The sequence below is a fragment of the Nannospalax galili genome, unplaced genomic scaffold (genome assembly GCF_000622305.1).
Source record: "Nannospalax galili isolate Female #2095 unplaced genomic scaffold, S.galili_v1.0 scaffold702, whole genome shotgun sequence".
NCBI classification, from domain to species: Eukaryota; Metazoa; Chordata; class Mammalia; order Rodentia; family Spalacidae; genus Nannospalax; species Nannospalax galili.
The window spans coordinates 1,459,616-1,485,241 of record NW_008348657.1 but is presented as its reverse complement, the minus strand read 5'-3'; the positions used below and the strand labels follow the sequence as shown (position 1 = coordinate 1,485,241).

The 25,626-nt window shown below is 47.1% G+C and overlaps 1 protein-coding gene across 7 annotated transcripts in view; it reads left to right on the top strand.

Annotated features, from left to right (window-relative positions):
• Ttc13 (tetratricopeptide repeat domain 13) overlaps positions 1-18,942 on the top strand; it is a 61,330-nt gene extending 42,388 nt beyond the window's left edge. For 2 of the 7 annotated variants that reach the window (XM_029569717.1, XM_029569714.1), the window contains 12 exons: positions 626-782; positions 3,979-4,109; positions 4,823-4,955; positions 5,979-6,071; positions 8,381-8,464; positions 9,588-9,672; positions 12,324-12,430; positions 13,805-13,940; positions 15,264-15,343; positions 16,286-16,364; positions 16,488-16,567; positions 18,198-18,942. In XM_029569717.1, coding sequence (XP_029425577.1) covers positions 626-782; positions 3,979-4,109; positions 4,823-4,955; positions 5,979-6,071; positions 8,381-8,464; positions 9,588-9,672; positions 12,324-12,430; positions 13,805-13,940; positions 15,264-15,343; positions 16,286-16,364; positions 16,488-16,567; positions 18,198-18,312 — 1,280 coding nt within the window. In that variant the 3' untranslated portion in view covers positions 18,313-18,942. The other 5 variants (XM_017801267.2, XM_029569713.1, XM_017801269.2 and 2 more) reach the window with 4 other exon arrangements.
• Positions 18,943-25,626: the final 6,684 nt, after the last annotated feature.

Genomic DNA, 25,626 nt, shown 5'->3' with positions numbered 1-25,626 from the left:
TTTTTTTTTTTGGTCTTTTTGAGACAGGGTCTCCCTGTAGCCCTAGCTGTCCTGGAACTCACTATGTAGACTAGGCTGACCTTGAACTCACAAGAGATCCGCCTGCCTCTGCCTCCCGAGTTTAAGCAAATTCAAATTGCATAAAATGTAGAACACTCTTTTCAAGTATCAGTAGCCAGTCAGGGCCATCTCCTGTCAGCCCCTTACCCTTCTCCTCCTGGCTCAGCAGGCCTGGTACTGAGAATTACACTCTGACAGGGCAGGTGCACCAATCATATTTCTTCTAGCGCTACTGTAGAGATAGGCAGCAGTCAGTCAGATTGTGGTGAGATTGCACACCCGGTCTGTCTGCTTCAGATCACAGAATCCCAGGCTCAGTCTGACACTGCTCTTGGGTTTTCATACTCTAAAACCGAGAAAAATGAAATCTTTGGCTTTATTCATGGAAAAGTGGTTAAACAACTTGATTCTGGTGCTTCAAGTTGGTGGCATGTTACTGCTGTCCTGTAACAGCATTCCAGAATTCCTCTGCTTAATAACATGGTGTGAAGTGTTGGTTGACGGCTTGCTCTAACCAGGGCTCCTCAACAGTACCTGGGTGTGGCAGCTCTTTTCCTGTCTACAGAGTACTCGCGTTATCTCCATGCGCACCTTGATATCCCCCTGACGGAATATAATGTTGACACGGATCTGCCAGGCAGCTTCAAGGACCACTGGGCCAAGAACCTGCCTTTTCTCATAGATGGCTACGAGGAGCAGCCCGGCCTACAGCCCCACATCAGGTAAGTGGCAGGGTAAACTGGAGGCTCGTCCTGGTGTTGCTTTTCTGTTTGCTAGGATTGGGTTTCATCATGTAGCCCAGGCTGACCTCAAACTCATGATCCTCTTGTCTCATCCTCCCAAGTGCTGATATTTCTTAAAATGGCTTCCTGCTCATGTTCTTATTTAATTTCCTTTAGGAGTTTGTGTGTCTCTAGCTCCTCTTCATGTATAAAGTACCTTGAAACTTACAGATGCTTCACACTTCAGATGTACCCAGATTTAGGAAATAATACTAATCTTTATTTATTTATTTTTTTAATCCTTTTGAGACAGGGTCTCCCTGTTCCCCCACCTGGCCTGGAACTATGTAGACCAGACTAGTCTCAATCTCAGGTCACCTGCCTCGGCCTCCTGAGTACTGGCATTAAAGGTGTGCACTGATAATGCTGATCTTTGATAAGCATTATAATTTGTCCTGTTGCTTGTAAAACAAAAATTTTTGAGGGGGGTTCTTTTTGAAACAGGGTCTCCTGTGGCCCCAGCTGGCCACAGAGATACACCTGCCTCTGCCTCCCAAGTACTGGGACTATAAGCATGTGCCACCACGCCCAGCCTGTAAAACAAATTATTTAACAATTTAAAAGTTTAGCCAGGTGTGGTAGTGCACAAATGTAATCCCCACACTTGGGGGGTAAAGGCAAGAAGATCGGGAGGTCCAGGCCAGCCTGGGCTACTTGAGACCCTGTCTTTTAGGAAAAAAAAGGGGTGGGGTGGGGAAAGAAGGTTATAAAACCATGCTACTGCTATAATGGGAAAAAGTAGATATGCTTAAGGGCTGTCTCACTACAAAACAGATCCAGAGCAGAGATTAATTCCTGGAAGTCCAGCAATACCTTAATATTTAAAAATCTCTATACTTTGGCCTTTCTGTTCTTTAAAGAAGGAAGGAGAAGGTTAGCTTCCTTGGGGGAGAAGCATCCTGGGAAGTATACCCACCACCCCCTCAACCCCTGCAGTGGAGTAAGGGATGCTAGGAGCTAGAGTCAAGAGGGCTATCCTATAATTTTCTGGAGGGCCATTGTGCCCCATGTTGGAGGCGTTCCAGGACCTCAGAACCTCAGAAGAAACAACAGTAAACCCTCCTGGTAAGAAAGCCACACCACCCTGCCCCCCCCCCATATTCCCACAGATTAAGACCAAGGGAGTGAGAACCAAACATCAAAACCATTGTGCTGGATAGCTTTAGTGTCAACTTGACATACCTGGGTTGAGGGAGCCTCAATTGGGGAATTTCCTCCATTGGACTGGCCTGTGGCCATGTCTCTGGAGCATTTTCTTGATTAAGTGATGTGGGAGGGCCCAGCCCACTGTGAGTGGTACCACTCCTGGGCAAGTGAACCATGTGGTGTAAGAAAGCAGGTTGAGCAAGGGCCAGAGGAGCAAGCCAGTCAGCAGCGTTTCTCCATGGCCTGTGCTCCAGCTTCTGCCTGCAAGTTCCTGCCCTGAGTTCCTATCTTGGGCTCTGTAATGAAGGATGACCCAGAAGGTGGAATGCTTCCACTCTCCCATTTCCTGTAGTGTGTTGGAGTACTAGCCCAGGGGATGGTGCTGCCCATACTCAGGGCCAGACTTGCCTCTCTGTTAATCCCCTGGAAAGACCCTCAAAGACAGACATCCTTGCAGGCATGCCTCAGTCTCCTAGGTAATTCTGAATCCAGTCCAGCAACAATGAAGATTAACCATCAGTTTGTTAAAAGGATAGGGGCAAAGCATGCAGCTTCCACATTGGCAGAAGGGTGAGAAGCACAGAGAAAAATACCAAAAAGTTAAATCCAAAATCTACCAGAAAAGTGAAGTATATCGAGGAGGTGTGAAAAAATGGGGCTGGGAGACCTTAGCAGACTGCCTGACAGTTCTGGCCTCCATCTGGCTTAGACGCTGAGAACCCAGCAGACCGCCTGAGAGCACCGGGATCTGTCCTCTGCGTGGTGGTAGAATCCCACTCAATCTGGCCAACAGCCAGTGGAAAACAGATGACGCAGAGACCTGAAAGTTCGGTGCCTTGCCACAATGGGGGGACGATCATCCCACACCTACCACCCCCTCCAAGGCTCACGGACTTTTGTGGAAGAGGTTGGTGGAAAGAATGGAAGAGCCAGAGGAAGGGGTGGAATGTTAACTGGAATGTCCTCCAACCACTATGTTGGCAAGCTATAGTCACACCTCTTTTCTACACTCATCAAGGAGTCAAGGGGGGAGTCAGTTACCCCTCCCACCCAATCAGTCGACCTTAGCTGCATGTGGGGGAAGACGCAAAGGATATATAAGTTTAGAACACCAAGAAGCACCTCTCACCATTTTGTGTGGCTGTTGAGAGGTCACAGGATCTGTATTTGAGTGTGGACTTTACAGCACAGCTGTACATGTGGGGCACCCACTCTTCTGTAAATAAACCCCTACTCTATGCTCTGCTAAAAAGAATAGAAAAAAGAAAAAATGGGTCTGGGCATGATAGCACACAGTTAATCCTACCACTTGGGAGGCAGAAGCAGGTGGATCTCTGAGATGGAGACCAGCCTGGTCTATGTATTGAGTTCCAGGCCAACTGAAAGGGAGACTTTGTTTCAAACAAACAAAATTGGGCAAATTAGCCAGGCAGTAGGGGTCCACATCTTTAATTCCTGCACTCAAGAGGCAGAGGCAGGCATGTGTCTGAGTTCCAGGCTAGCCTGGTCTACACAATGAGTTCCAAACCAGCCAGCCAGGGCTGCATAGTGAGACCCTGTCTCAAAAAGAAAAGGAGGGGACAAATAAATAAAAAGGAAAATAGAAACTGGTTGAAATAAATCCAGATTTCTAATAATTGCAATAAATGTCTGTGGACTGAGCATCAGTTAAAAAACAAATGTAATCTGGTGATTGGATACATAATCTGGTGGCTGCATAGCTGGAGAAGTTTGCAGAACACATCCCAGTAAGAAGGGTCCTGGGATTCACTGTGCTACTTGCCAGTGTGATGACCAGCTTGCAGTAGCAATGTGCACATGGCTCATGTAGAGATGGCTTCCTTTAATCATGTGGCAGGATCTGACGCTCTGGAGGAGGCTTCTCGGGTCCCCACTGTCTTGGTTCAAGTTCCGGTGGGGGGTGTTTGCCCCTCAGGATGACAAGTGGCTGCTGCAGGGGTCCTTATCATATTCACGGTGTTTCTTGCAGGGATGTGCTGCATCAGAATTTTGAGGGTTACACACTTGAAGTTCAGGAGCTGATCTGTGTGGCTGACCGCTTGGGCTCACTGATGCAATATGAAACACCTGGCTTCTTGCCCAACAAGAGGATACACCGAGGTATTCTGGGAGCTCTTGAGGTGGAATATTTCTGGCACAGGACAAGGTAGTTAGGGTACGCTGTCTTTCTTTAAAAATTATTTAGGGCTGGAGAGATGGCTCAGCGGTTAAGAGCACTGACTGCTCTTGCAGAAGACTCAGGTTCCATTCCCAGCACCCACATGGCAGCTAACAACCATCCGTAGCTCCAGTTCCAAGGGATCCAATGCCCTCTTCTAACCTCTGTGGGCACATGGGTGTACTTACATATACGCAGGCAGTACACTCATACACATAAAAATAAATAAAAATTATTTATTGTGCTTGCTCAGCTCTCCACATGACTAGAGCAGAAATGTGTAACTCACAGTGCATGCTGAAGGAAGATGCTTCTTCCAGCCTGGGTTCTTGGCTGTTACTGTCAGATGGATATGAAAGATAGGTCTCAAGCCCTTTCTGAAGGTCAGGCCCCTTGTTCCAGGGCAGCTCTTTCCTCCCTACAAGAGAGAGAAGGAATTAGAACCTCTACTTGCTCCAGCATGAGGCAGCACTATATGACAAACACTTGCCTTTAATTTCAGCAGGGCCATCAGAACCCCTCACTATGTCTCCAGGAGTTCTGGTTCTTTATGTGGTAATTCTGGGAGGTCACTGAAGCTTGGAGAAAGAAGGTGGGAATTAGCCCTCGAAAGGCTTCTGGTGATCTCTGACTTCTCTGCATTTCTCTCCCAAAGCCATGGGCTTGGCAGCACTGGAGGTCATGCAGGCTGTGCAGCGCACATGGACCAACTCAAAGGTTCGCATGAATGGAAAAACTCGGCTGATGCAGTGGAGGGACATGTTTGACATCGCAGTGAAGTGGAGAAGGTAATGGACCAGAAGAGTAAAGAAGTGGAAATCTCCTATGGACCTCTGTCCTTGCCCACAAACAGCTTTGGTTCCCCATTTTACTTACAAAGTTAGGTTTTATGGGGCTGGAGAGATGGCTCAGTGGTTAAGAGCACTGGTTGCTCTTGCAGAGCAACCCAGGTTTGAATCCCAGCACCCACATGGTGGCTAACCATCTGTAACCCCAGTTCCAGGGGATCTAATGCCCCCTTCTGTCCTCTGTGGGCAATTCACGACATGTGTGCATTTGCATAAATGTAGGCATAATACTCATACACATAAAATGAAAATAAAAAAGAAAGTTGGCTATATAAGTTAATATATTGAGTGCTTTTTCTATAAAGTTTGCCAACAGTTTCTAGCTTCTTTATTCTCTGGAACACAGTCAACTCATGTTCACTGAAGTAGGAGGAAGCATTACTGTGTGAACACAGCTTTTAAATCATGGTCTCTGAAAGAGGCTTCCTTACCCATGGTGTCCCTTTAGCATGCAGGCCCCCTGTGGACTCTAGTACTCACATGCTTGCTAGTGTATGTTTCTTTCTCATTGCTGTGACAAGGTACCTGACAAAAAGTAATTTAAGAGAGGAAAGGTTTGTTTCGGTTCATGGGAAGGCAAGGCTCAGATTGAGTCCAGTGGGAAGCAGAGATGAAGGTGGTGCTCCGCTCACTTGTTCTTTATTCAATCTGGGATCCTAGCCATGGAACAATTACCAACTACATTTAGGGTGGGTCTTCTCCAATTAATCCTCTCTGAATTGCCATCTCCTAGGATGTGTGTCTCCTAGGCTGATTCTAAATCTCATCAATTCAGACCGGCTGTTACAGCTCATCCTCTTTCCTAACTTCTCATTTTGGTGTGCCCTGAATGTGTGTTTTTGAAAAGTCTGAACCAGCAGGACTCTGCCTTCACTTTTGTAGACACATCCTTGGTTTCTCCTAAAAGCTCTGAACGTATCAAGGTTGGGTAAGGTCTCAGCTCTCACAAGCTTTGTTTCACAGGATTGCTGACCCGGACCAGCCTGTACTGTGGCTGGATCAGATGCCAGCACGAAGTCTCAGCAGAGGATTCAACAACCATATCAACTTAATCAGGTAGGAACCTTTTATGCCTCATTCCTGTTTGCATAGGAGTGTAGCATCAGCAGATGGGCCCCAGTGGCCTTGATAGGACACATCCAGAGTAGCTCTGCATCCACAATCTACTCCATCCCCTCCTGCTGGTCCAGCTGCAGACAGGCAATATACAGTGCACCTTCACAGTGCAGAACATTGCTCAAAGGGTGGTCTCAGATTATTACCTAGGGTGTCAGTTTTCAAGACATCCTGAAATAGCACAGAAAGCAATTGGATGGAAAATTTGTCATTTGTCATAGTATCCTCATGGGTCTGCTGTGACAGGGACCCTCAGGTCCACCCTAAGCACTAAGGGCTCAAAGCACTGACACCAGCTGGTCACCACGATTGCTCCCTGGTGGTGAGCTGGGCAAACTGCCTGCCTCTGCATGGTCCCAAGTCAGTTCAGTTCTGCAGTTCAGACACCTGAGCAGATGCTTGCCTCTTTCCTCATTTCCTGGGCTTAGCCACCTGTAGACAAACATGGGCCCACACTGAGGAACCCCAGCTTTAGGAGGCCTATGGTATTAGCTGCTGTTAAGTGAAAGTAACTTCAGAGACAATTGACAGATGTGGCACTGTGTCACATCTAAGATGCTCCCATTTCAGAACCTAAGAAATGTTACTCTGTGTAACACTGGCATTTAAATTTAGTTTTTAATGGAAATGTCTTACATACTTACCTTTTAAATTTCTAGAAAATGCATTTCTTATACAGGTGTGTGGCACACGCCTTCAATCCCAGCACTCGGGAGGTAGATGCAGGTAGATCTCTGTGAGTTCAAGGCTAGCCTGGTCTGCATAGTGAGTACCAGGCCAGCTTGGGGATACAGGGAGACCCTGTCTCAAAAAGACGAAAGAGAGAGAGAGAGAGAGAGAGAGAGAGAGAGAGAGAGAGAGAGAGAGAGAGAGAGGAAGGAAGGAAGGAAGGAAGGAAGGAAAGAAAGAGAATGCATTCCCCCCTTGTTATTGGCATCTTCCTTTTTCTCTTGGAGTGATATTTATAGCTAGTGTTAGTCAGTGACTGTAATGGAGGCTGCTGAAGGTAGGCCAGAAAATATCACTGTGTGGAGTGCTCAGAGTCAGGGGCCCATGTCAGGATGCTGTAGAGTGCAGAGAAGGAGCACCTGGTGTGGCTATGAACCATGCCTGAGCTGTCCAGGAGAGAGAATGGGGCTGTGTACCAACCCACAGGCAAATTCAGCCTTGCCAGGAAACTGTGACTCATCCATTGTAGCTGTGGACCACTGTACCTTCCAGGGAGTCTTGGGAACTGAGATTGGAAAATGGGCAGAAACCAAAATGGTGAACCACTGAGGGATGGAGAGCCATTGAGGGGTGGAGAGACTAGGGGTGGAGAGCGTTGTGGGTAGAAAGACATTCAGGGATGGAGAGCCACTGAGGGTGGGGAGCCACTGGGGTTGGAGAGACATTAGTGGATGGAGAACCATGGGTCATAGAGAGCCATTCAGGGGTAGAGAGCAGAGAGGCAGCAAGAATAGACCTATGCATGTGGAGGATCACAGAGATGGCAGATGAAATGAACAGATTTGTGAGGGACCAGCAGCCTTCGAAGTAGAGGAAGGGGTTTGTAGACTGAGAACAAGTGTAGAGACAGGGTGTGTGTGTGTGTGTGTGTGTGTGTGTGTGTGTGTGTGTGTGTAGTTGGGAGGGAGGTGGATGCCCCAGGACAGTGCTCTCAAGAGTCAGAAGCTCTGCAGTGGCTCAGAGGTATCTGGGAGCAAGCCAGTCAGGGAGCAGTGGGGCTGGAGACAGATGTGCCCTGTTGGGGAGGAAAAGCCTACTTAAGTCATAACCTTGACTTGGGAGTGTCTGTGGAAAATAGGCAGTGGTGTTCTCAGACACAGATGATGCTGGGCATGAACTTCTGGGAGAGTTTCAAGTTAAAAAGTGGGAATGTGAAGAATCTAATATTGCAGTAGACAGAAAACTGCTGAACAGCAAGGAGGTACGCAGACATGCTACATGGAGAGCGAGGTCTTGTATGTCATCCAGAGAGGGGCCTCCACCAAGGCATTTGGCGTCAAGTCCGAGCTCCATTCAAGCTCAGGTTTTCCTTCCCCTGCAGCCTGCCTGAGTCCTGAGTCATGTGCCCTTCCTACCAGGACAGGCTCCAGAGCCAAGTGACTAAGATGGGCCTCTCTTCTCCCACACTCTGCCATGTTAATACCCACCCTCTCCACTTTCTGAGTTAGCTGAAATTAAATGTTGCTTTGAACACATTCCTTTGTAAAAAGATGGTTAATTTTATTATTTCTGCTTTACAGGGGTCAGGTGATTAACATGAGATACCTGGAATATTTTGAGAAAATACTTCATTTTATTAAAGATAGAATTCTTGTTTATCACGGGTAAGCCTTCCATTTTCTCCTTTATATGAAGGATTGAGTTCATAAATTTGATGTGTGGTATGTTTGTGAAATGGGAAAACTGAGCCACTTGCAGACCAAATAGTCACTGTTACTGTCTGCCTCTTTGTAATGGCCTCACAGGGGCAGTGTTAGCCTGACACCGCACTATAACGTTCCAGTCTTCTCATTTGTCTGTTTGGGAGCTCAGCTTTGAATGGTGAGGATCACCATAAATCAGAACGGTGTTGGGGCAGAACTCTAGCAGGAAGCGTCAGTCTTAGCGGATTTAGAAGGAAAAACACATGTATTTCCAGTTGTAGCATTGGAATAGGAGAGTTAAGGGTTTTTGGTTGTTGTTTATTATTTTATGTGTATGAGTGTTTTGCCTGCATATATGAAATTGTTCCACATGCACACAGTGCCCATCGAAGCCAGAAGGCATGAGATCTTCTAGAACTAGAGTTACCCGTGGTTGTTAGCCACCATGTGGGTGCTGGGAACTGAACTTGGGTCCTTTTCAAGAACAGCCAGTGCTCTTAACCACTGAGCTCTCTCTCCAGCCCCTGCAAGGTTTTGTAAAGAAGCCTCACTGTAACGGGGCTCAGATGTGGAATGTTGGCTATGCTGCTTTTCCTCCGCTCCACCTTCATTCTCATCTGCAGCCCCATACCTGCTAGGGTTGAAGCATCCTGTTGTTGCCCACAGCTTGAAGTACCAATCTTCCCCAGTGCCTGACAGCAGATACCACAATCCCTAGGTGCTTCCACAAAATGGCACATTTATACAAAATGCATACATATGCTCCCGCCTGCTTTGGCTTGCTTAGACTCCTTATAGTTCCTAACACCAGGCTAGCGTTGTGTGGACAGGTGCTCTGCTGTATCACTTGGGAAATGGTGAGAAGGAAGGTCTGCATGGCAGGACAGACACGATTTTCTCACATTCATTGGTCCAAGTTGTGTGAATATGTCAGTGTGGCCCCTCAGGCTACAGAAGCCCATGACACTGAACTGCTCCTCATTAAGGACAGTTTATTTAAATGCTTAAATGTGATCAGTTTATCACATTTCTGCATTAATTTTGTCTCTCTCTCTCCCTCTCCCCCCTCTCCCCACCCCCCAAGAGCAAATAATCCGAAAGGCTTGTTGGAAGTCAGAGAAGCTCTGGAAAAAGTACACAAAGTGGAAGACCTTCTTCCGATTATGAAGGTAAGCTGAACATCAGAATCTCAGGAGGAGCCATAGAGGAGGAACCAGCTGCACCTGGAGAGAAGACTGCACATTTGTTAATGTGCTGAGGCATGGTGTTGTACATACATCATAAGCAGCAACCAGAGTAAAATGAAATGCTGAAATCAGACCCAGCCAGAAGAACTGATTTGTGAGGAAGTGGTTAATCCAGGAAACACTGGGGCTTGGAAACAAGGCACACGAACTGGGCTTCTGGCCACTGTTGAGTCCTCGACTGCCCTCCCACCTGAGAGGGGTGGTCAGCCTGGACCAGAACCATAGCAGCTGTCTTCAGGCATCAGGTCACTAAGACTGTGATTCCTGAAAGAAGGAAATGTGAGGAGCCCATTTACCCCCAGCTTTCTACTGGGGGTGTTCAGTGTACTATAAGGCAGGTACAGAAGAGGAGACAGCGTGCAGGATAGGGAGTACCCAAGGCCAGGGGTACTGGTCCTTGTGGGGCCATGTAGCTGCAGTGAGAGGCAGAGAGAGGCTCAACAATGGCTGCTCAGAGATAACCCTGAGCAGGGGGGTCAGGTTTGCAGAGCCGAGACTGAGGTTGTGATCTCACCAAGGTGGGCATTTCCCGTGTGCAACCCTAGCACATGGGTTTACACGTGTTCAGTCCCACAGGGGACTTGCTGCAACTCAAGATACAGCTCTTACCTGGCATGTGTGCACGTGCGCACACGCACACACTGCCTTCCACCCCCTCCCCATGCCTAGCACCTGGCAAGCAGCAACAGCATGAGTTCTGATGTCTGTCTTAATTTGAAATAGAGAACAGAAATGAGTTGTATCATCTTTTCAACTCCAGAGGGCAGAAATCTGGAATAAAGATGTCAGTCCAAATGAAAGCTCACGAAAAAGGAGGAGAAAGCTGAACAGGAACCGCAGCAGCTGTGCTGTCTCAGCATGACATGCATGACAACTGTTTTGTTGAGAACAGGACCTCAGGTGGCTTTTAAAATCCACCAAGTTGGGCTGATCTTCAGTATCAGCAGCAGTTACTCCCATGATAGTCCCCACCATCAAAGTCCAATGGGACATTTGGAAGCTATGCACAGTGTATGACTGTCCACAACCCTGGCTGCCTCTAGCCAGACTCTGTAACAGTCTTTCACAAATCCCACAGAACTGCAGAGGACCACCTGGCACAACTGAGTGACAGGACACACCATAGCAAAAGGAACCTGGGAACCACAGAGGGCCAACTTTTCAGTGCTTTCCTGGGTATTTTAGCTCTGAAATTTAATAAGGCATTAGAGGGATTTTGGAAAGAAAAGCAGAATGTATTGAGATGGGTCCCTTAGCACCTAGTGTAAGGGTGGCCAGGGTTGCCCAAGTTTTGTCATCTGTAGGAGCTGGTCCTTTGGGTGGAAGCCATTTCAGCTTCAGTCTAGCTTCAGCCTGATTACAGATATGTTGGTAGTTTACAAGCACAACAAGTCTGTGTGTTTAAAGTGCATTGAAAATGTGGTAACCTGCAGCTTCCCTTGAAAAGCATGGTGTGCTGCATGGAGACCCAGCAGAGATGGACCTCAGGCCTCAGCAGGTGGCTGTTTAGTTGGGAGTGTGGGCCAGAGACAGAGCATTAAGCATTGGCCTTACCCTCCACGCCACCACTTCCTGGCACAGTGGCTTTTGGCCAGGCTCATTTTCTATCTTACAAGTGTGAGTTCATACCTGGTCTTAGCTTGTGGCAAGGCTACAGTAAGGATTGGCATGCAGTAAGCATCTGCACTCATCTTCTGAGAGCCGTTCCCTGAAAGAAAGATAACTCCTTTCCTGCTTCAGTTCCACTGCCAGCCCTGGTAGCCTACTCTGTCCAGCTGCATCCTGTTCTGGCCTTCCAGCTGACACTGCTGGGGCCTGCTGTTGGAGACAGCCCTCCCTCTAGGGCCTGAAGGAGGCCTGTATCATTGTCTGTCTTATCCAGCACCATCCATCCTAGGCAAATGTGGCACATTAAGTAGCTGAACTAGGGAGGCATTTTTCTTGAGTAATGGTCACAACCCGGAACGCCATTTCAATGTCACAAGTTTGAACCCAAAACTGCCATCAAAGCTGTGCCCTAGGAGGCACCTGCTCGGTTCTGAGCATTCCCTTAAGGTCACCATGGTCTGCAGGGTTGGAATGTGTACAGATGAAACTGAGGGAATACTGAGCACCTCTGGGGCAGGCACCTCAGTGGAGGTGCCTAATAAAGTGCTTTTTGAGTTTGCAGGATGTTGGCAGCCAAGGGTGCTGCATTGAACTGGAACAGGAAACATTGGAGCAGCTGCCACGCTGGTCAGAACTGGGCTGGCAGGGGCACCCTGCTGCTTCCTGCTCTGCAGGCTCAAAAGCTTGTAGGAATGAGACGGGTTCCTGGGCTTGTGCTCGGTCTGAAGATAGGAGAGGTGTCCCTGGTCACTGCCTACCAGGAGAGCACATGGTCTCTCAAACTGGCTACCTTAGAAACAGCCAGGGCCCAGTTAGCACCAAGAGCTGCAGTTAGGGTTCTGGTTGGGTTAGAACCAGCATGTCCAACCTGCAGCCTGCAGGTTACAGCATCATGTTGCAGTGTCAGAAGGTTGGGTTCCTCTGCCCCGTTACTAACGTGAATTTTCTTTTTCCCTTGAAAGCAGTTTAATACCAAAACGAAGGATGGGTTCACTGTGAACACCAAGGTCCCCAGCCTCAAAGATCAAGGGAAAGAGCATGATGGCTTCACCATCACTATCACAGGAGATAAGTACGTGTGCTCAATGGTGGGGCTACAGTGGCCAAGAGGTGCGTTCTGAAGTGGAGAGGGACAGTGTGTGTCAGAGGGCTGCACCTTTTTGTGTGCCCACCTAAAACTACACAGCTTCCTGGCCACCAAGTGCACAGCCCACTGTGTTCCTGGAACGCCTTTGCCTGGCTGTTCAGAGGTTGGGGGGTTTCCACTTGTCTGAAAGAATGAATGTCGGGGATATAGATAACCAAAATTAAGAAAATTGAAGTCAAGACTTAAATCCCTGGGTTATATTTGTGACCTCCTCTGCTGCCCTGACCATTGTGTCCTCATGGTCACTTTCACAGCCACTGCCTCACAAGTATTTTTAAAATCATTTATTTTTTAAAATTTTTTGACAGTTCATACATGGATGTAATGAATTTTAGTTCTTTTCACCCCCTATTACACTGACTTTTTTCTTTTATATTTACTCATTCATCTATTTGTTTATTTACTTATGTGTTTATTGAGTGTGTCTGTATGTATATGTGTAAGTGTGTGGGCCCACTAGTGCCCTGGCATGCATGTGGAGGTCAGAGGGAGTCAGTTCTCTCCTTCCACCCTGCGGGACCCAGGGATCAAATGTCAGTTTATCAGGCTTGGCCAAAAGTGCCAATACCAACTTAGCCATCTCACCCTCCTACCCAGCTTTTTTGTTTGCCTGAGATAGGATCTTTCCATGCAGTCCTACGTAGACAGTCCTGGCTGGCTCCAAACTTATTACCTTGTCTTACTGCCCCGCTTCCCACTGAAACCCTTCTTCCCAGCAAGTCTCCTTCCTACTTGCAAGTCTTTTGTATATGTGACCCACTGAGTCCTATGAATACTTTGGGCTTTTCTCCATGTCTTCCAAACTAGACCCACTGTCCCATTTTAAACTCTTGCCCAGCTGTGAGATGACCCTAATCCTGTCTCTCCTCTCGCTCCCTCCAGCAAGAGGATCTAAAAACAAGCAGGTCCTGCTAATGGTATTGTGTGATAAATCGCTGCTGCATAACTTTACCCTCATTAGAGCTTAAGCAGAGCTATGCCAGGGGCAGAAGCTTAAACAGGAGACATGGTGGCAGCATGTACTCGACCTCCCACACAGCTCCTGCTGCTGATCTTGAGTGGAATCAGAGACTGGGAAAGGAAGCATAAAGATGCATCAGTTTCAGGGCTTGCTCTGTTGTTCTCCCTCCCTCCCTCTCTCTCACTTCTCATGGTTAGTCTTGTGATGGTGAATGTTGTGTGTAGTCAGGGAGGGATGAGTCTTGGGAGGTGTGTTTAGTGAGCATGGACTTGTCACTGCCTCTCCAGTGTTCTTGGCTGTGGAATCCTTGCCTTTGACACAACTGCTTATATTTTCAGGGTTGGCAACATCCTGTTTTCTGTGGAAACGCAAACCACAGAGGAGAGGACACAGCTGTATCACGCTGAAATAGATGCACTTTATAAAGACCTGACAGCCAAAGGAAAAGTGCTGATCCTCTCCTCAGAATTCGGGGTAGGTCTCCTTGTCTCCTTTCGCACCCTTCTACTATGTTTGCGTGATGCTGGGAGTGGAGCCCAGGACTCTGCACATGCTAGGCAAGCACTGCATGGCTGAGCCACACCCCAGACCCCTGCAATTTCTTTGGTAAATGTTTCATACCCTCAGCCTTTCATTGAGATTATATATCTTATGTTAAAGTCAAATTTAATTGTTCCAGCCTCTTTTCTAATATTCTTACAAGGCAAAAAATTTCTTGAGTTTAACAGCCAAAGTAATGGTGGGTGATACACTTAGAATTCATATCATTAGCTCTCTGCTACACCATTGTAAGTCTGGAGTTTGATGAGATTTACCCAAGTTAGCCACAGTGAAAATGGTCTGTACCTGCCCTTTCCTTCCTGCTTCCTTCCCTTCATTGTGGTTGCTGCTTATTGGGATGGTTGGTATTGACTGTCATCAAGGGATTTAGAATCACCTAGGAGACACACCTCTGGGTATATCTATGAGAATGTTTCCAGAAAGATTTAACAGGAAGAAAGACCCACTCTGAATTTGGGTGGTACCATCCCATGGGCTGGGTCCTGAACTGAATTTAAAAAAAGGAAAGTGAACTTAGCACCAGCGTTTGCTTCTGTCAGCTTCCTGACTGCCAACACGATGTAACCAGGGGCTTAGTATATGTCCACTCACACATTTGCAATGAGTTCTGGTTTAAACCAGCTGGTACATTATAATTCTTAACACAGAAGCTGGGTGTCCTTTGTACCTGGAAGCCCCTTTGATCGGTTATGTTACCCCTCTGTGCTAGACGAGAAGTGGCTCCTGACAGACCTCACTTGTCTACAGACAGGATATTCCTCGTACAAAGTGGAGGCCACAGGCCCCCCAGAAGCCACTACATTTCCTAGACACTTAGTTGACTTTTCCATGTGTTTGGTCTCCTCGGCCTAGTGTACAGGACTAAGCACAGCAGCCTTGACATCTCAGCACTGAGAAGGGAAACAGCTTGTTAGAATTTTTGGGAGATGGATGTATGTTTGAGAAAACATGTTAGGTATTGCCATATCCTTTTTAAAGTTCTAACTGCAGTGTGCCTTTTGATGTACAAGTAGCAATGCAGGAGACCAAAGCTTGTATATCAAAAGGCAGTAGCCTAAGACACAGCTGGGGAAACACTGCTCTAAGTTGACCAGTGTGGACATCTTTTACTAGAACATAGTACCAGAGAACAGCCCATGAGCAAGTGGGCACTCAGGTAACACGCGTCTGTCATCTAGCAGAGCTCTAGTTTGTGATCTGGGTTGTAAGTTCATGAACTTCTGTCCTTTTTCCTAGGAGGCTGATGCTGTCTGCAACTTAATCTTATCCTTAGTTTATTACTTTTATAATTTAATGCCCCTCTCTCGAGGATCTAGGTGAGTGATATACTATATTAAGACTGTTTTAAATTGAAAAATGTTCTTATGTCATATGCTTCCCATTACTGACACAGGCTCAAAAGTATACCATGAAATCCCTAAGCCCCATTTACCCCAAAATCCATACTAAAAAGATCACATCCTTATTGGGCATGGTGGCACACTCCTTTCCCAGCACTCAAGAGGCAGAGGTAATTGGATTTCTGTGAGTTCAAGGCCAGCCTGGTCTACATAGCAAATTTCAGGCCATGCAGGGCTGCTCAGTGAGTCCCTGTCTCAAAGAAAAATAAATAAATAAATAAATAAATAAATAAATAAATAAATAAATAAATAAATAAATGAAAAAGAAAAATCACATCCCTGACCAGCCACTTCAAGAAAATTTAACAGATAGCTTAATATAGTTTGCCTAAGTCCCAAGAGAAGAGGGGCTCACTCAGCGAGGCCTCTCTGTGCTAGCCCTGGGCCCTGTATATTTCACCAAAATAGTAAGAAATCTAAAACTTTTTGTTCTCAAAACGCAAATTTTCCTGTTGACATTTACCTTTAAATTTGTAAGCTTTTAAAGTAGTAAAGAAGAATTTTTTTTTTTAATGTTGCTGAATTATTATTATTATTTTTTTGTCTTTTTTGAGACAAGGTCTCCCTGTAGCCCCAGCTGTCCTGGAACTCACTATGTAGACCAGGCTGGCCTTGAACTCACAGATATCCGCCTGCCTCCGCCTCCCGAGTGCTGGGATTAAAGGCGTGCGCCACCACGCCCGGCAGAAGAAAATATTTTTAAAACAAGCAAAACAAAGTTCTTACATTACCCAAACATTTAGTGTTTTAGTCCAAAGCATTCTTACGTAAGATTTTGTTTCACGATGGAAGCCCACAGCGAGGTTCTCATTGATAACTGTAGGCCAGGGCCAACTGAAGACTGTTTTTTCTCAACAGTGTCATCGCCTACTCGGTCATTGTGGGAGCACTGATGGCTAGTGGCAAGGAAGTGGCGGGGAAGATCCCCAAAGGGAAGGTACGCTGGGCTGTGGGAGGCATGTGCATGGTGGCGTCGGGACCCTGGCTTCAGCATGTTTGTTAGGCTTCACTCCATGCCTTCCTCCATTTCGTCACTTCACCAATTCTCTTCTTTTTTCAGTTAGTTGACTTTGAAGCGATGACAGCCCCTGGCTCAGAGGCCTTCAGTAAAATAGCAAAAAGCTGGATGAACTTGAAAAGGTAACTGAGGGTGGGATTAGCACAGGTCTGGCTAGAGGAGGGACAGGCCCCCTGACTCTGTGCTGGTCGGAGGCCCCTGTTAATACACTCATTTTGATATGTTAGTGTTTACCTCTGTGGGTTTGGCTTACTGTTTCGAGATAGAAAAGTTTTGTAGCTATGTAGGAATTATGGGTGAGTTATAGATAAAAAATGAGTTGGGGGTGGGGTTAGGGGAATGACTCAGTGGGTAAAGTGTTTGCAGCATAAATGTAAGAACCAGAGTTTGGACCCCCAGAGTCCACGTAAAATGCTGGTTATTGTGGCAACCCACCCGTCATTCCAGAGCTCAGAAGGCAGAGGCAGGGGGTCCCTGGAACAAGGTGACTAGCTAGTCTAGCCTCTATCCATGACCCTCAGGTTCAGCAAGTGACCCTACCTCAGTAAAGTAGTAATCTCGGAAGACTCATGATACCAACCTAAGGCCTCCATATGCACATGCACACTCATGTGCCCACACACAATGCAGTAATTTAAAAAGAGTGATGATAAACTTGATGTGTGAAAGAAAAGTTACTGGTGGCTTCTTTACGTACTTAGAGTCTTCTTTCTCTCAATCTGTTACCCTAAACTCAGGCCCAAGGTCCAGGAGTGGGTTTGAACCATGGGTGAGGCTCATTTCCCGAGATCCCTGAGTGTAGCCGGAGCCTGTGGCTTGCGCTTTTGTGGCACTCCAGTTTCAAGAAGGTGATACTTCATTGCAACCTAAGCAGGACTGTGACCAGCAGCTAGAGCAGGGGTCCTGTGTCTCTGCATGCCTGAGTCCAGCAGGCACCTCCAGAAACTCTAGAGATTGTGTACTGAGCTCACAATGCTTCAGGGGTGAGCAAGCCACTGTCAGACTAGCTCCATCCTTCTGGTTTCACACCCTTTCATGCTTGCTTAACAATAGCCACTGTCACCTGCAAGGTCATTTGAGCTAGCTTCAAGTGGAGAAATGTGGTTATTGCCCATTTGTTCAGCTTCCCATATGGTCTTGGGGCTTACTAGTCTGCACATGGTGGTGTGATCAGGAGGTGGAAGATTCTGCTTCCGTTTCTTAGGTAACGTTAGTGAATCTTTCCACAGACCACATGGCCACATGTCCAGTCCTGGTTCATGATGAACTTGGGCCTCAATTGTGTTTCTTGGGCCCATGGTAGTTCAGAGCTAAGGATTTTGTCTCTGCTTTTTCAGAGGCGGGGCTTAGAGAAGTGACAGAGCCAGGAAGGTGTGAAGCTATGCCTGAGGCCAGCATCCTCGGAGCCCAGGTCCAGCATGCATTGCCACAGCACAGCAGGAGGATGTGTGGTGTGGGGTTCCAAGCACATTAAAGCTCAGTTCCTTCCCCAAGTCCTGGCTGAGCTTGCAAGGAGACCCGGACATGAGGCCACTGCTGCAGAAGCCTTTCTACCATTCTTGCCGCCTTTCTGGTGGTATCCCTTATGAGAGATTCGAGTACTAGAAACTTCCTGATAGGCATGAACGTGCCCCAGGTTGTGGCCTGTTGCTTTCAGACAGTGGTTACAGTCACATTCCCTGTGTACCCCAGGCTGCAGCTGTTGCTGTAAGAAATGGTAATAGTCACATTCCACATGTTTCTCTCTTCTAGCATCTCCCCTTCCTACAAGACCCTGCCATCTGTGTCAGAGACGTTCCCGACACTGAGGTCCATGATCGAGGTGCTCAACACGGACTCCACCCCACGGTGTCTCAAGAAACTCTAACTATACCAGGGAATTTGTACAGCGAAGGGCCAGGCCTCTTGCTTCTTAAGTTATTTTTTAAAACATGAAATTATTATGGAATTAGGTCCTTTATTACTTTTGATACCAATTTTTGATAGGAACTGAATACTTGAAATCATTTTCTTTACTTTTTCTGAACCATAACAGGAATCATGAAAACGGGTTTTTTGGGAAAAAGTTACTTGACCTGGAAGGGATGTATGTGTGTGTGTTAATGGCAGCCTATTGGTTTCCACGTGTTAAATCATACAAGTCCCTCCTTAGAGCAAAAAAAAAAAGTTTACTTCAAAAACCAAAAATTAATAATTAAGATGATCAAAGCCAAGAAGAAGCAGGAGAGCCTTCACCCACTAGAGGTGTGGTTATTCCTGAGACTTCCTCTCTGTGCACCTCCGTGGGGTGTCTCAACTGACGTGCCCCCATATGTGGGCCCTGCATCCTGCCAGAACTGTGGAAGGTCCAAGGGCACCTGTGGGTCCCATGGCTCACGGCCAAGAATGCTGGCCAGATGACGAAGACAGTATTTGCCAATGTCCCATCACTGGATTACTGAACCATGTTTTTATTTTCTTTGTTGGAAAAAAAATAAACTGAGGTGATTTCTGTAAATTGCTGGGTTTGGCACTGGATTATGTGTGTTTTAATTTGTGAGCTAGTTTTATTTTCAAGACAGGAGAATGAGGAGCGTGAGAGCGTTCCTTAAACTTCCTTAGCTTCAAATCACCTTCAGTTTTTGTATTTTTGCTGCTGTTGTTGGGTTTTTGTTGTTTTTGTTTTTTGAGACGATCTACCTATAACCCCAGCTGACCTGGAGCTCACTGTGGAGACCAGGCTGGCCCTCAGTCTCACAGAGATCTGCCTGTCTCTGCCTCCCAAGTGCTGAGATTGAAGGCATGTGTCCCCATACCTGGCATTTTTTTGCAGTGCTGGTGGTAGAGCTCGGGGCCTTGAACATGTAGGCAAATGCTCTACCATTGAACCTCAGTCCTAGATTCCATCTTGAACGTCTGGTGAGAGCAGAAGGGCCTCATACTCAGGAGCCCATGCGGTGATGCCTCGGTGATCCCTGAGTCAGTCTCAGTCACTGTGAGCCTCTGGAGGAGGCAGCTTGTTCCATCCACCCCCTCACTTTGTTGGTGCTAAGGAACTGACGTGCTCCAAACCAATTCCAGAGATGTGACTGTTGTCCTCATGTCCCCCAGGTGACCCTGAGGGAGTTAGGGTGTTAAATCACCAGAATTCATCCTGTAGCCAGAGTCCACACCCACAGGTCTGTTTCCTCCCAAAGCTAAAGTTGTTCTGAGACAGGACCAGTGACTCCATGCTGGTTTCCCAGGTAGAAACCAAAGCTCTGGGCAGGGGCTACTTCTGACTCCCCCAAGCCAGCCAAGAGTTGTACAGTGTGCCAGGGTTCCTAACCAGGCACTCGGTCCTTCCACTGCAGTGCTTAGTCCTGCCTGAATGAAATCTCCATGTATCTCTTTGGTTACTTTACACTCTTGGCTTCATTCCTCTCTGACAAATGGTCCAGTTACCAGAAGTGGGGCCTAGAGAAACAGCTGACCCCAATAGGAACAGGCTGGGCCTAAAGCCAGGGTCCTGTGTGTGGAGGTGCTGGGATGGGATTCAGGCTCAGGGGGGCCCATGAGGCCACACCCTGGGTTCAAGTCCATGTCCAGAGTCAGACCCAGAATGTACCCTGAGGTGCCTCATCTTGTGCAGGTCAGAGTTCACTCGTTCTTCCCAGGGCCTTAGAGAACTTCAAGCACAGAGGAGCTATGTGCAATGGAGTCTGAGGAAGGTGGGAACTGCGGATGGAAACTGTCAAAATGAGTAGGGTGTTTAAACTTCCCTTTTAGTGCATGCCTTTAACCCCGGTACTCGGGAGATCAAGGCCAGCCTGGTCTACATAGTCTCCATAGCAAATTCTAGGCCAGCTAGAACTAGTAGGAGACCCTGTCTCAAAAAGACTAAAAAATAAAAAGTAAACTCTTTTACTTAAAAGTCAAAATCCTTCAGTTCAACAGGGACTTTTCCTCACATCACCAAACCTTTGTGATTAGAAATTGAGATGTCCATTTTTCAACAGGAAATACCGCTCCCAAGGGACGTGAATTTTCTAAAGTGTGATATGTCTAAACCTTAATCATCATTGTGGGTACCATAACAAAGAACCCAAAACTTTGTGACTTAAAGGAAGCCGTTGCTTCTCATGCTCTGGAGGCTGAGATCCAAGATCAGAGTCAGCAGATTTGATGTCTGGTGAGGACTGCACCTCAGTTCAGTCTCGCTGCATCGCCACATGGCTCTCATGCCCCCTCCTGTGAGACTTTACCCCCCTCTACTCACCAGCCCCACTGACTGGATTTATAATCACCATGGAAACATGCATGTTGCCAGAAAGATTTAACCGATGGGGGAAGACCCACCCTGAATGTGGGCAGCACCATCCTGTGGGCTGAGGTCCTGGACTGAATAAAAAGGAGAAAGTGAGCTGAGCACCAGCATCCACCTCTCTGCTTCCTAACTGTGGATGCCATGTGACCAGCTGCCTCACACGTCCTACCATGATGGACTATACCCCCAAACTGTGAGTGAAAAACCCTTAAGTTCCCTTGGTCAGATATTGTCTTCAACATGCACATCTTGGGGGAACACATGTCTAACAAGCTCAGAATAGGGCTCATTATTGCATTCGTTGGCTCCAAATCACTACATTAAAAAAGTTTTTTTTTATTTATTTTTATTTTATGTGTATGAGTGTTTTGCCTACATGTATTTAAGTGCATCTGTATTGTGTAATGTCCTTGGAGGCCAGAAGGGGGTTTCAGGTCCCCAGGAACTGGAGTTGTGGATGGTTATTAGTATTATGTGAGTGTTGGGAGCCAAACCCAGGTCTTCTGCGAGAGCAGCCAGTGCTCTTAACTGCTGAGCTGTCTCTCCAGCTCCCAAATCACTACATTTCGATTTCTGTGTTAATAGCCCACTTTCTGCTCATGCAGGTGATGTATATGACTGGGAATCCTAGGAAGCCATAGGTTCATGTCTACAAGGCTGGAAGCTGAGATCCATCCATCTGCCGCCCCAGGTCCCTGAATAGATGGGCCAAGTAGTGAGGTCCAACAAAGCATCACCAGCAGTTTTGTTTGGTGGCTGAGAAGGTACCACCCTAGGATGCCCTGGTGCCTAACTTTGAGGTTCCTGTCTCAGGAAAGCCATGGGAACATGGAATGTGGTAGGGTTGGTTTTTTTTTAAATAAATTTATTTTTGTTTTATGTATATGTTTTGCCTGCAGGTAAGAGCACCACATGTATTCAATGACCACAGAGGCCAGAAAACGGCATCAAATCCTCTGCAACTGGAATTATGGTCAGTTATTAGGCACCATGTGGGTGCTGGGAACCAAGAGCATCTTATGCTTCTAATCACTGAATCAGCTCTCTAGCCCCATAAAATAATTTTTTGGGTTGTTTGTTTGTTTTTTGTCTTTTTGAGACAGGGTCTCCCTGTAGTCCCAGCTGGCCTGGAACTCACTATGTAGACCAGGCTGGACTCAAACTCACAGAGATCTGCCTGCCTCTGCCTCCCAAGTGCTTGAGATTATGCCACCATGCCCGGCTCTTAGAATGTGTTTTATGTGGTGATGTTTAAAGTTCTTTTCATTTGTAAATCTGAGAAGTCCCAGAAATCTACTTTTATTTTTCTAACATCTTTCTTAAAAATTCATATTAGGCCGAACATGGTGGTGTACACCTGTAATCCCAGCACTCGGGAGGCAGAGGCAGGTGGATCTCTGTGAGTTCAAGGCCAGCCTGGTCTACACAGTGAGTTCCAGGATAGCTGGGGCTACAGGGAGACCCTGTCTCAAAAAGACCAAAAAAAAAAAAAATTCATATTAGGCCTGAGGGATGGCTCAGTGGGTAAGAGCCCTTGCTACACAAGCCTGAGGACCTGAATTCAAGAAGCTGGGCATGGCTGCACATGCCTGTAAACCCAGTATTTTGGGTGACAGAAATAAGAGTATCACAGGCTTACTAGCTCTCAGTCTAGCAGAAAACTGAAAAGTCCATGTTTAGTGAGAGACCTTGTCCCGAGGGAGTAAGGCAGAGCGTGCCAGAATAGGCAGCTGGCAGGTGCACACACCACACCCACACTTTTAAAGGAGCACAGGAGAAGAATGGAGCACACCTGGAATCCGAGCATTCTCAAGAGCCAGAGGCAAGAGGGTCAGGAGTTCAAGGTATCCTCAGCTATATGAGTTCATGAATACAGGAGACTGCCACAAAGGACGGAGGGAGGGGGAGAGGGAGGGGGAGAGTGAGAGAGTCCAAGTCCAAGCCAGATATGGTAGCTCATGCCTGTAATCTTATGAGGCTGAGGCAGGATTGCTGCGTTTCGGCCAGCCTGGGCTACACTATGAGCCCCTGTCTCAAAAATTGTATCTATGTTCTTATACATACATATAAATGTTCTTTCTCTGTTGACTTCAAAAGCTGCCTTTGAAAGAAATCAGCAGTGAAATGGGTAAGACACCTAATGTCCCTTTGCAAGAGTGGCAGTGTGTGGTGTGGACCAGTGTGGCTGCCAGGTGAGGAATGTTTCTCCCAGCTGTGTCCCTGACCAATCCCTGCTCACTTCCTTTCAGTCTTGGACTTGTTAGCCCTGCAGCCTTGGAGAGGTACCTGGCCACACTCTAACTTTGAGCCATAGACAGCTGTCCTGGGTGTGAGAGGCCCATAAGCTGCCTGGGGAAGTCCATTTTTAATGTTGCTCTAAAGCAGATGGCTCACGTCGCGTGGACTAGTCAGACTCAGTCACTTACCTTTGCCTTGGTGTCAGGCCAGAGTGCCTGGCTGATAAGCCAACAGCTGATTGGAACTGAAGAAAAACAGCAGCTAGCAAAAATAGCAGATAAAGCAGGGAATCTGAGTTTGAAGACATGTGAACATAAGGTCTCTAGTCCTCAGAGTGGAGAGTGACTCTGAGGACTAGAGTCCTCAGTGGAGCCATCAACAGAGCTCCTTGACCTCTTCTCCTGGGAAAAACATTCCAGGAAAGAAGACCCTAATATTTGATTCTAAAATGTGCTTGGGGGCTAGAGAGATGGCTCAGTGGGTAAGAACACTGGCTGTTCTTGCGGAAGACCTGAGTTTGAATTCTAGTGCCCACATGGCAGCTAACAACTGTCTGTATCTCCATTTCCAGGGCATCTGATGCCCTCTTCTGTCCTCTGCAGGCATTACATGACACAGGTGCACTTACATACATGTAGGCAATATACACATACACATAAAAATAATAAACTATAAAATGTGTTTGGAGCCAGGCATGGTGGTGCATGCCTTTAATCCTAACATTCAGGAGGCAGAGGTAGGAGGATCTCTGTAACATTCAGGCCAGCTTGGGGCTACAGGGAGACAATGTCTCAAAAAACAAAAAAGGTGGGTTTTTTTTTTTTAACGGGGGGTTGATAAGGTGAGGGTGAAGGTAAGGAAGGATATAATCAAAATTCATTGTATGAAATTCTTGAATCAAAATTTCTCTTAAACTTTGAAAAAACCTTAAAAAGAAAAATGTGTTTGGGTGAGGGCAGCAGGGCCATGTGTCTGCCACCTCCTTCCAAGCCAGCTTAGATGCCTACAGATTATCGTACAGTCCTGCTCCACCTTAGGAAAATTACCCAGCCTCAGACTCACCAAAGAAAAATGCCATGTGAACTCAGTCCTGTGTCCTCCCATGCCAGCACTGGTGGCAGAATATATCCTCCCAAATATGTAAGTTTTACACAGTGGATGCCTTGTAAGTGGGCATCTGTGTCAGCAGATGTTAGACACCATCAGCACTTGATGTTAAACAGCAGATACTTCTCCACTGAGCCATGTGAGGTAAGGACCCTCCACACCAGATCTGAGGTCATTGAAGACTGAACTTTCCAGGAGAAAGCTTCATATGAACCAGAATCATTAGAAATATTTCTTCCTGGGTTGGGGATTTAGCTCAGTGGTAGAGCACTTGCCTAGCAAGCGCAAGGCCCTGGATTTGGTCCTCAGCTCTGAGGAAAAAAAAAAAATTCTTCCTTTGGGCAGCAAGTATCCTATGCCCAGTGCAGCCCTTCCCTCTCTGGAGGGACTTTACCAGCAGTGAAAGGTGCATGAATATCACTGGCAAGACAAGCAGTTCCCTAGGTGACCCTGGGTGGTATGAATGGCCTGATGAGGGCTGGAGGTCAGGGGTTATGGGTCAGGGAGGAGATACCCAAGAGCTTTGAAAAGATAACAAGAGGCAGGGCCCCTGGCTTCCACTGCTAAGGTGAGATACCCTGCTCCATTCTTACCAGTCAGCCTAGCTTCTGGGCCATGAGGTGATCTGACACCATGATGTGTGTGACACAGCTCTGGTGCAGCACGGACATTGAAGACATGTCACTGAAAGGCAGTGGTATCAGCTAAGTATCCATGCTTATGACGTCCCCCATGTCAGCCCTGGAGGACACCCAAAATATGGGCGCAGACACTGTTCTAAGGTGCCTTATTTGTGCTCCCAGATGGTTGGAGGCTTGGAGCTGGTAGAGGGGCATTCAGGACTATGGTTCTCAGTGTGGGCCTGGACCAGTGGGCCAGCAGCATCAGGGAACGCACTGATGACATCTTGAGTTACCGCTGAACACAGACCTAATCAGAAATTCCCAGTGGTCCCAGACCTCACCTTTGACAGTGAGATTCTGCCACATGTTAGCATGGGAAGGAAGCATGGCCCTGGGTCTACTGCCATGTGTTAACCATTGTGTGTACCCTCTAGTCCTTGGGGAGTAAGAAAATAGAAGCTGGAAAGTTCTTTGATAGCCTAGGTTCTTGTTAAGGTGTAGATGGAGAGCCATGCATGTTGGTTCATATCTGTAATCTGAACCCTCAGGAGGATCACAAGTTCCAGGTGGTGCACGCCTGTAATCTTAGCACTCGGGAAGCTGAGGTGGGAGGATCATGAGTTTGAGGCCACCCTGGTTATATGGTGAGACCCTCATCTCCCAAACCAAAACAAAGAGGAAGATGAAGCACATAATGTAAAAATGTCTCAGTGGTGGAAACCCACAACTAACATAAGCAGAACACCACTGTACTCATCTGTGCCCGCCCCAGTCATCCTGAGGACAGTTGTCTTGCCTGTTTGTACTTGACCCTGGATGTCCACAGACCATGCTGACCCAGATGTGCATCTGTCCTACACACCTCATGTTACTGCCTTGCCATAGAAGTCCCTTATCTGCAATGACTATGTATTTAGCTGTGTTTCCT